The sequence below is a fragment of the Sinocyclocheilus rhinocerous genome, unplaced genomic scaffold (genome assembly GCF_001515625.1).
Source record: "Sinocyclocheilus rhinocerous isolate Xijiao unplaced genomic scaffold, SAMN03320098_v1.1 scaffold1822, whole genome shotgun sequence".
NCBI lineage: Eukaryota > Metazoa > Chordata > Actinopteri > Cypriniformes > Cyprinidae > Sinocyclocheilus > Sinocyclocheilus rhinocerous.
In genome coordinates, this window is record NW_015638936.1 from 495,653 (window position 1) to 507,771 (window position 12,119).

The 12,119-nt window shown below is 33.5% G+C and overlaps 1 protein-coding gene across 1 annotated transcript in view; it reads right to left on the reverse strand.

Moving 5' to 3' along the window:
- Positions 1-8,756: 8,756 nt before the first annotated feature.
- Positions 8,757-12,119, reverse strand: part of dntt (deoxynucleotidyltransferase, terminal) — a 138,328-nt gene continuing 134,965 nt past the window's right edge. The window contains exon 12 of the mRNA XM_016565412.1: positions 8,757-9,234. Within this exon, the coding sequence (XP_016420898.1) occupies positions 9,148-9,234 (87 nt within the window). The 3' untranslated portion in view covers positions 8,757-9,147. The remainder of the gene's footprint in view (positions 9,235-12,119) is intronic.

The following is a 12,119-nucleotide window of genomic DNA, read 5'->3' on the forward strand; positions in this document are numbered from 1 at the left end:
TATCTTTAATTGTATTAAGTTTCGCTCCACACTGACCTGAGTTCAGTGCGCTGTGAGCTAATGTAGGCTCTCTGTCCCGCGAGACTCGACCCGTTCGTCTGACAGAAGCAGAGAGCAGATCCACAGACATGAAACATGCCTCAGTGCATCTTCATACAAACACAAGAACTGCAGAACTTCATCTGAGGAAACTTACTCTTACCTCAAAATATACCATGCTATTAACATCACTTACAAAAGAGCCATGGAACAGTATTATGCACATGTACTATGGTATATATTTACATCAGGTAAATATATAATCATACATTTCAGTGCCATGGTATATTTTAAAGTACCATAGCATTACCATCACTGTACCATATTGCTACAGTATTTTTAAGGCATGTTACTCTCATTTACTTCCTAGAATACTATGGTACCAGTGTTAGTCTACTATAGTTTTTATTGATATTTTGTTTAAATTTTAATTCTAGTTAAAGTTTAAATAATTTAGTAGGTGCTTTATGTCTATTTAGCATTGTTAGTTTTTATTTCAGTTTTGTTTTTAGTAATTTTGTTGTGTGTTTTTGTCGTTTTTATTTTTTATGTCTATATTGTTTTTCATTTCTTTTTTTATTTATATAATTAAAGTTTTTGTCATTAAATTTTTTTTTAATATTTCTATATAGTTTTTTTTATTATAATTCATTTTAGGAATGTAGTTGTGTGATTTTCAACATTTTTAATTTTCTTTTAAATATGTATATATAGATTTTTTTATTATTATTATAGTAATTTTGTTGTGTGTTTTTTTGTCTTTTTTGTCTATGACGGTACACATTTAAATAATACAGTAGTCACTTTCTTATTTATTATTTTTCTTGTTTGTTTTTAATGCATTTTAAATCACTTTTTAATCCATTTGTATTTTTATTCCTTATGAATTTATGATTTTTAAAACATCTTTTTTAAACCACTTTGAATGACCATTCTGTATGAAATGCACTATGTAAATAAACTTGCCTTTCCAAATAAACATGGTATTGCTCATAGTAAAATTTTATTATATATATATTACAAGTTAAAACAAACTATTAAATCTGTTTCTGTTCATTAAAGTAAAACAAAACATAAATATTAATTTTAAAATAAAATAAAATAAAATAACACATTGATATTAAACAGAAACTTTACAAAAATGTTGCCTTGGCAAATAAATGAAATTTAATAAGTTTTAAGAACTAAAATTACTAATCACTAAAATAACAAAAATAAAAGCTAAAAGGAAATATAAAAAAGACAAAAGGACATGGCAAAATTACTCAAATTAAAATGAACACTGAACATACTGAAACAAAATCTTAAATTCTAAATATTAATAAATGCTATAATAGTATATAAATAGCAACACTACAAATAAGCAGTCATATCCTGAAATGTATGTGAAATAATTGTATGTCATTTAATAAGAACTGGTTTATTCTGGCTTCCTGTTGATAATGACAGTGGTGGTTTTTACACACAAAATGACAATTAAAAACATAATTGCTGTTTAATAAGCAGCAGGCTTTTAACAAAACCAGTGAAGAATAATAATTATGCTAATGCAGGCTCTCGGCCCTCATGAATATGTAAATGAGCTGATAGCATACATTCAGATACAGGGCCGATCATTTAACCCCACGACGACCCCTGAACCGCAGCTATTTAAAGGCATCACCTCATTTCACAGACTGTAAGCTCCAAGGCCCCGAGGACTCGGAGAAAGCAGAAGTTCACAGAGAAACTCAAGAAAGCGTTGACTTTCATGCCTGAGCGCCACAGACCAACTCTACAGCCGGCTCAGAAAGCTAATGTTCAACGCCGTTCCTCTGTGCTTTTGTACTGAATTAACAGAATTAACACTTCACATTTTTTGGGAGAAATTGTTAGTGTCTGTTTTATTAGTACAGTAAAGTATGCATAGCAGCATGGCTTCATGAAATATTCAAATATATGCAAATGAGATTTGAGAGTTGCAGCCGATGGGAATATTATCAGAGACTTAAAAGCGACTTAAAGTCATGCAGATCTATCACATAACTTCAAAAGACGTATTAAAAATCATTATAAAAATCAATAATATTAATATATTAAGAATAAAGCATCATATGAATATTCTGCTAAGCTTCTTCTCTGCGAAAATTAAAATAAGCTTAATTTATTTGCGTAGTCATTTTTCTTCCGACAGAAAACAAACAGAGAAATTAATTTGCATATTTAAACTTGGCATGTTGTGATTGGTTACTAAACATAGGAGAACCAATGAGGTTTGCTATTGCAGCATGGCTTCATTAAATATTTAAATATATGCAAATTTACAAGATTGTCAGAGAAAAGAGACTTAAATTTGGGCCTGTTGCTCATGCAAATCTTTCAGACGACTTCAAAAGACTGCTTAAAAATAATGATTAAAATCGTCTCGGTTACGTATGGTAACCCTCGTTCCCTGAAGGAGGGAACGGAGACGTCACGTCGGATGACCGACGAAATTGGGATCTCGCTTAGAGGGACCAATCTACTTCGAGTGTAAACTAAACGAGCCAATGCACACTGATCGACATCTGGTCGTTGGGAGGAGCACCAAAGGATACGGCTGGGACGCTCCTTTTAGAGGGCCCAGCACGTTCCATTGGCAGCTCAACTGGCTGCGGAGTGCCTCAGACCGCCCGCGCTACTGCCTGAAGTAGCCCCCCCTGGCTGCCGCCATGAGGAGAACTAGATCGAGGCAGAGGCAACGGAACTCCGCCCCTTGAGGAAACGGAGCTTGGCCCGCGACTCCGAGATGATCATCTTCCTGCAATGAGAAGATGACTCATCCACAAACGCCACCTCAGCGTGCTAGATGCCCAGGCACGTGAGGCAGCGATCGTGACCATCACCCGGCGCCAGGTAACGACCGCACCCAGAAACACACGGGTGGTAAGACATCTTTAAAAAGACGCGTCTTCAAAAAGACGTTCCACCCGTGAAGCTCTTTTAGTATGGAAATTGCTCTTTCAGTGTGCTGAAGCGCACAGGGGAGATGGCCGTCTGCAACACACACAGGGGTAGTGCAGCCTGTTGTGTGCAACCCACTCGACACGGGAAACCACCACCGCTGAAGCGCCGTACCGCCAACACGAAGAGCTCTCCAAGAGCGCGCTGAACTCGTTCAGTCTTCTTCTCTCAGTAGAGTAGTCAGGAGCAGAACGATGTGATCGCTCGGCTCTGAAGCGAAAAGCTGAATATGCGCTGCATCTGCTGCCTACTTATACTCACGCTGTGATCAGCAGCAGCTGGATGCAATAATCGCATGCCAATGTGCATTGGCTCGCTTAGTTTACACTCGAAGTAGATTGGTCCCTCTAAGCGAGATCCCAATTTCGTCGGTCATCCGACGTGACGTCGAGAGTGACCGACTGAAAGGGAACAATAATATTAATATGTGTAATAAATTAATAAATGTAATAAAATAATACACAATGATTAACCTCCTGAGACCCTGTGACCTCATATGAGGACATTATATTTTAGTGAATATCTCTGAGACTATACATGCCACAGTTGTAAGTCTGGATGTCCTGTACAGAGCACATTCAGGGCTTTTCAGAGATACTACATGTTTGGATGTTTCACTATGACCACTCCCTCTCCTTGGTCTTCAAATATGTCTGATATTAATTTAGTGACACTCTTATGGAAATATGATAATATTTTGTAATTTATCATTTAAATCTGTCTAATTTTTAAACTGTCTGTCATAAATCAACCTAAAAATGTATTGGTGATTTAAAAAAATCTATTGTTTTTGCCAATGCATGTTCATTCATGTCTTTTTTTTATTTATTTATTTTTATTTAGTCCCGATGTCCTCTACCGAGGACATAGCATAACTTATGAACGACATATCATTTTAAAAAAATTGTACTTTTTTTTTTATGCTCTAAACAATGTAAAGACATGAAAAAAACTTTTTTTTCCTAAAAATCTTTTCTCGGGTCTTAAGGGGTTAAAATTAATAAATAAATAACTCTTGACTTGTTAAATTATTTTTTATAGTATGAAGATTTTGCAAACCATTAAATAAAAATTATAACAACAGCTATTAAAATTAATAAATAATTATTAAATTATTAAATTGTTTTGTTATTTAATAAGTATTACATTATACACAAGTATTACTACATTAAGAAAAGGTATAGTATGAAGATTTAGCAAAATATATCCTCTATGCATTTAATAATAAATTAAATAATAAATAGTAATTCAAATTAATAAATTATTAAATTGATTAATAATTATTAACTTAATATAATTATTACAATTAATTTTAGTATAGTAAGAATATAGTGTAGTTAAATTTTTATGAAACTATTTATTATTAAAAAATTATTAAATAAATAATATAATGTTTAAAATTATTTTTATATAGTAACAATAAAGTGTATTATGAAGATTTTGCTATTCATCCCCTGTCTCAATGTATCAAGAACAAAGCATAGATGATTAGATTTTGCTAAACATCTCTGTCTTCTACAGAAGTAAAAAAAATAACAAAGGTTTAAACGACATCAGGATGAGTAAAGTTCATTTTAGGTGAACCATCGCTTTAAGACAGAAAGGATTCTTGCTTCAAGCAAAGTGTCTTTTATTAAAAACAGACAGACAGAGCAGAACTTCAATGTCAGCACATTAAGCATTTTAAAGTTCGAATGCGCTGAAAGCATATTCAAAAACCAACTTTTATTAAAACTTTTCTTTCATCAGCTGAGAACTCATCTGAATTACAGAATACAATATTAGAGCTCATAAACGCACTTCTTGAGACTTCATTAGCATTTGCTAAGCTACAGCTCAGATCATTTTCAAGACAAATAAATATTCAAATCAAATATGCAAAATCAACACAGAATGGTGTCCAAACTGTCATGTCCAGATGATAATCAGATCCATTTGCTCACACACAGGCTTTAGATTCGCTCATGAACACAATCCTGGTTGTCCTAGACTTTCTTTCTAACCAGCATCATAATACAAGACTGTTCAAACAAAGCAAAATCACAAACTAAAGCAAGAATAAAAGCAGAAAATATTCACATGTAATTCATGCAATGGCAAACATTTTTCAGCTTCAGTTCTGAAAGTAATTTTCCCATTTACTTTTTTCCGAAGGCATTTCAAAAAATCCAACCAGAGAAAGAACTCAGCTAACAGGGAACGTTTTTAAATAGTTATATAAATGTTAGGACCAAACGTTTTTAAAGTAACGTTTATGGAACGTTGTTATACCTTCATTAATGTTTGATAGATGTTCTCATAATGTTCAGAGATCAACAGTCTCTGAACGGTCTCATGTTATTTGTACCGGAATGTTCTAAGAAAGATTTTTGTAACCTTTAAATAGCGCTCTAATCGTGACGTCGAAGAAAACATTTGAACATTCTGAAAATAACCGTTCAAATAATGTTACATTTTGTGTACAAATACAGTTAGTAGAATGTTGTGAGAAACATTTTTGTGAACTGTAAAACTTTCTAAGTACAAAAACTGGAATTTTTTTACCATTTTTAGAATAAACGGTCAAATAAAAGAGTTCAAATAGCAAATAGTATTAGAAGAATGTTGTAAGAAACATTTTTGTAACCTTTAAATCGCGTTATAAAAACAAGAAAACTGAACATTTTAACATTCTATTATGTTAGAACATTTAAAAGACGTTTGAATAATGTTATATTTAGAATGTTAAACATTTTTGTAACCTTTAAAAATCGTTCTAATCACGACAAGAAAACATTTTAACATTTTGAAAATAACCGTTCAAACGATGTTATATTTTGTGTACAAATAAAGTTAGTAGAATGTTGTGAGAAATATTTTTGTAAACTTTAAATAACTTTCATCAAGAAAATTGGACATTTTAACGTTCTTAGAATTTATTTATTTAAAAAAAAAAATGTAAATATGCGAATAGGCTAACATTATATTCTTGGTACAAATAAAGTTAGTAGAATGTTGTAAGAAATATTTTTGTAACCTTTAGGCCTAAAACATTCTAAGTACAAAAACTGGACATTTAAACGTTCTTAGAATAAACTTTTCAAAAACGTTATATTTTGTGTGCAAATAAAGTTAGTAGAACGTTGTAAGTAACCTTTTGCAACCTTTAAATAATGTGATAATCACGTCAAGAAAACTGGACATTTTAGCATTCTTAAAATATAAAAAAACATTCAAATAAAGTTACATTTAGAATGTTTTTGTAACATTTAAATAACTTCAATTACAACAAGAAAATGGGACATTTCAAATAACATATTTTGGGTGAAAAAGTTGTTGTAAGAAACGTTTTTGTAACCTTTAAATAACATTCCAATCACGACAACAAAACTCAACATTTCAACGTTTTAGAAACACTTAAAAAAAGTGTTTTTTTTTACCTACATTTTTTACGTGGTAAGAAAGTGAACTTAAAATTAGTTCATGAATTGATGATGGTGAGAATTCGCAGAAAACTTTTCTTCTTTGGACTCAAACCGCGCACAATAGGACCAGAGATGTATTATGAAAAGTAAACAGAGTGAATTTAGATTTTAAAGTGCGTCTCACTAGGCTTTGGATCACAGCTATTGTTGGAATTAGCAAAGTCAGAATTTAATAAAGCTTTTGTTTCTGAAGATTACTCATAGAAAGCACAGCACAGCAGAGCCTGATGGGAATTGTGGCGTCGCTGTGGGCCGTAAAATTCAGTGTAAAGTAATTTAACGCCAACACAACAGTAGCTAACCCAGTTTGAGTGCTGGAGCCGGTTCAGTCCGGTTCACAGGACTGACGCTCTTCGCTTCTGCTGCGGCATTTCGGAAAGGGTCAGAGATAAAAAGAGAGCAAAAGAGAGGCCCTCGGGCCGAGTCCTGGAAACGCCGGAGGTGTTCTACTTAAAGATCCTTAAATAGGAAGATCTAGACCTTGTGATCTTCCTCAAGACATCACGGGTTGCGCTTGAGTCACAAACAAACAGGTTGAAGAGGTTTGCATGGGATACAATCTCACTGTGTTTACAACTGAACAAACACTGAAAGAGTGTTTAAATAGCACAACATGTCTACCCAGACGGTAAGAATATGTTATAAGAACGTTTGGTTAACGTTCCTATTAAAACATCATTTATGAATGTTTTCTGAATGTTTTTAAATGCTTAAAAAAACTTAATTTTTCTTGATTATATTAAAGCAATAAGCCCCAAGAAGCCGTGGTTTGCAGTGAATTTATAACAGCTAAGGGGCGTTGTTAAGTACGACGCGAAGCGGAGTTAAACAGAACAAATAAAGTGTAATGATATTAATAAAAACAGTATTCTTCCACCAAACAATGTAGTTCCTCGGAATCAGTTGTGGTTGCAACAAAGTGGTTGCCGAGCAACACACAAACGTAAACAAAGGTGTATGTTACTTTGTAGAGTAATTTACAACAGCTTCGAACGCGGCTCAACCAATCAGAATCAAGCACCGGAACTACCCGCTTTATAATAAAGTTTTATAAATGTTCTAAAATCTTAAAATATCTAAAACAACCTGTAAATCTGGCCTCACGTCATTAAAAATAGTTTATTTTAAGTGGGTGCCCTGCAGCACGATTGATTCCTCAAATCATCTTTGAAGGAAGATATTTATAAAAACAAGTGCAGCAGTGATCTGAATGCCTGAGTTTGTTCAGAGGAGGTTCACGTTCAGGGTCCACCAGAGCCGCAAACCACCTTATAAAAAACATTATAAAGAACATTAAGCTAACGTTTCATTTCGTTATTTTACAAACATTATGGGAATGTTACTTTTGAATGTTTTCTCAACCATTTGAAACTAGTAAATAATAACGTTTAAAAAACGATAGACGAACGTCTTTTTAATGTTTAAAAGCTTTCTTTCTTGGTTGTGAATGCTAAAGACAACATTAAGGGAACGTTACATTTTATTATTTTGGAAACGTTATGAGAATGTTACTTTTGAATGTTCTCTAAACCATGTGAAACTACTAAGTAGTAACGTTTGTAAAACGTTAAATGAGCGTCCGACGAAAATGTTTTAAAAAAACGTTCCATAAACGATGTATTAATAATGTTTTTGTGCTAATGTTTAGAGACCAGATAACTTTAAACAAACGTTCAATTAACGTTATTGGAATAACATTTGTTTACAACTTTGAGAGAACCTTGCGAGAATGTTCTGAGAACGTTTTCTGTTAGCGATGCATCACAGTGTAACATTGTTACATCATTTTAATTATAATCAACAGATATATACTTTTTTTTTTTTTTTTAAGTGTTGTTTAAATCATATTTTGATAAACATTCACTAATGTTCAAAGGGTCTATTGACAAAAAAAAGATGTTCTGATGTAACATCATGTAACTCTACTAACTAAACCAATGTCTGAGAAACTAAGAGAAGGAAAAGTTGAATAATAACCATTTAATCAAATGAGAAAAAAATTAGCCAAACAACAGCTTAAAGTTAATCTAAGTCTAAAGCAACCATTTTACATTTTATAATTGGACATACCGTTACATTATCATCACAGAAATAAATTACAGTTTAACAGATATTCACATATTTTAAATTGTAATAATATTTCACAATTTTTACTGTATTTTTGATCAAATAAATGCAGCCCTGGTGAGCAGAAGAGACTTCTTTAAAAAAACATTTGTAAAAAAATTTTTTAACAATAGTGTAATTCCAAACAACACATGAGTAGGATTTGATTTCATTCACCACAAACTGTTTATATTGTGAAAACTGTGTGATTGAGCACAACCTGTTTGGAAACAATCATTATTTTTGCAGTTTAATTTTGCACTACAGAAATTACGCACTTTTTGTTAAATGCTTTGCTTGAAAAGTGTGCTTGAGCATCTTTCCTTTAAATCATTAGCTAATGCATGGACATTTAGACATTTTAAAGTGTCCAAATACTTTTGGGTGTCACTGTATGTGTATTTGAAAAAGAAAACTCCATGAACTACCAATAATGCTCGCGCTGGCTGGTGTAATCAGACTGCGGGTATTTCGGTGTGAATCAGCATCAGCGTCATGTCGAGGGTGTTGAATCTGTCCAGAACATCAGCAGGCTTCAACAGAGCAGAGACTGAAACTAGGCATTTCGCTGCCAGGGTTCAATATACTCTAAACCCAAGTGGGCAAAGATGTCCTCTTCCGTTTTAGCAGGCAAGAAGGTATTCTGGAGAGAGACAGAGAGGGTAGGGTGAGCTCGTGTGATTTCCGCTGTCTGAGAAATGAACAGAGGCAGCGGCATGTGAGGAAACTCTCTGGACTTGACGAATGATTCAACAGAGAGGCTGTGAGAGGATGAGGAATTACTGCAGCCACGTTATTGCACATTTCAAGGTCAGTACATGTGATTGTTTCAGATTGCTGGATGCTCTGTGTTTACACTGAGTCTCACAGATGATTGTCTCTAACGCAGAGAAACTCAACTGAAAGGTCAGAAACAAACATGGGGTCACAGGCGGCAGGGAAAAACAATGCTAATGGCTAAAAATAAAATGCAATTAACCATATAACTGTGCAGAGTTAAGATGGCAAAATAAATGACATTATCAACAATTAAAAAGCAGGATGAAATGTCTGTTTTGATGTCAAAGGTCATTTATTTTGGTGCACTGAAAAAATTCTTAATTGTTTTATTGCATGTTTTTTGCATTTAGATTTTGCAAGTAAATTTCACACATGGAATTAAAGGTAAGGTAGGTGATTTGGGAGAGGCTAGCAATAGCAAGCTAGCTTTGAAAGCATAAGATCCCACCCTCCCTGCAAATCACTCTCCAAAGCCACGCCTCCTCCACAAACACAGAGATTAACCAGCGATGAGAGACGGCGTCAACGCTGTCAGATTACCTCACGTCTCATTCACCGCTGAGAAAACATTACAGTACAAAGCGCATAATATTACAACAATAACGCCGTCCATTCTCACCTAGTCTGCAAACACATATGTTAGCAGGCAGGTAGGACAGCCTATCGTAGCCCTCGGACCGAATAATCTGATTGGTTGAACATTTTACGGTCCTATGCCTTCCACAGACGATATACATACATATAAACACATTAAGACCACTTAGTGATTGCTATCGGAATGTGAAGAGACTTTCAAGCAGCATAACAAAAAAATGTTTTTGAACAAAATCACCTACCCTGCCTTTAAATCATTTTATTCTGCAATGGAATAAAAATAAATAAATAAAAAGTGTAATTGCATTTGATTTTTGATTGACTTTTTGCACTCAGAATTCTGAGTTTATATCTCACAATTCTAGCCTTTTTTCATAGACTGTAGAAACAATTATCACTCAGATATTGCTAGTAAATTTCACAATTACAAAGAAATTTTCATTTAAAATGTACTCTAAAAGCCTTTGATTTATTTACAGCTTCAAAAAAATAATTTTACAGTGTTGAAAGAAGTCAGAATTTTGATAAAGTTGCAATTATCTTTTTCTTTTTTTAATTCTGTGGCAAAAATGGGCAAGTGTTTATAACAATTTATACCAAAGGATGTTCACTGAATGAACACGGTAATTATCTTTTATTTTTTTGGTAAATAAAGTTGCAAATAAAACTATGAATAAAAAGAAATAACAAAAAAAAGGAGTATGTTTTTCAAGAACATAATATTCTAGTCTTTTTAATTATTTAAATGATGCACTTTCTTTCAGTAACATTAACAGAACATTCTTTCAAAGCAAAAACATTCTTAAAACGTAAAATAACATTCACCTAAAGCTTGCAAAATAATAAAATGGAACGTTCCCATAACCAAGAAAAAGCATTGTTTAAACATTTCTAAAACAGTTTTGAACGTTCAGAGAAAATTTTGAAATAACATAATGCCAACATTAGCAAAACATAGCCTGTAAGTTGGGTGCATATATATATACGTATATGTCCCAATCATGTATGACTTTTGTTCTTAGAAAAAACATGAACCATTTATGAATTATGTTTTTGTGCTAACATTTTGAGAATGTTACTGAAGACCAGATTCAAGACCGAAAATTCTATTAATGTTACTGGAAGCACATTTGTTCATAACTTTAAGAGAAGCTTGCCAGAACGTTCTGAGAGCATCTACATGCACGAGCTCTTACTGATGTTCCCCAGCATTTACCTCAGCTTATAGTGCGAACCGGATCCGTGCGGCACAGTTACAAACCCTCCTGACCTTGCCACGGATGGTGTTAGGAGACAAAGTCATTCTAGATGTCATAAGTGATGAGTTCAGGAGAAGGTGCGCCTGTGCTCAGGGCGTGATGTCATGAGACGGTAAATATCTCGGCTGGAGAGGCCAGTCTGACTCACCGCGGCAGAGGAAGGGAAGCTGTGAGCTCCACACAAGCTGCCTGGAAGTGCTAAACTGGAACTAACTTGTCAGAATGAGGCAGAGGAAATAGAAAGCATGTGAACACTTTTAGCAGGAACGACAGGCTGCTGCACAAACCAGGTGGAATGACGAGCTCCAGCTCTCCGGTTTAACTTCCCACATCATTGTTTGCAATGCAAACGAGGGAGGGTGGAGCCAGAGAGTCATGTGACTTGTAGCTTTGACTAGTTATGTATTGAGACCTTTTTTTTATATATATATACTGTATATACACAACTTATATGTGTGTGTATGGATGGATGGATGTTATCTGTTAAACCCAAGTGAGCTCTGTTACTGTCTATCTTAGCCAGGACACTCTATTTTTAATCTCAATGTGCTTCTTTTCCTGGTAAAATAAAGGTTATAACTAGTACTGTCAAACGATTAATCGCTCGCAATCACATCCAAAATAAATGTTTTTGTTTACATAATATATATAGTGTGTACTGTGTATATTTATTATTATGTATATATAAATACAAACACATGTGTGCATATATTTAAGAAAAATATGTTATGTTTATAAATTAAATATATTTATATATAATATAATAATATACATGTAAAGATTTTCAAAATATATACTGTATGTGTGTGTATTTATATATATACATAATAATAAATACACACAGTAGACATACGTATATTATGTAAACAAAAACTTTTATTTTGGATGCGATTAA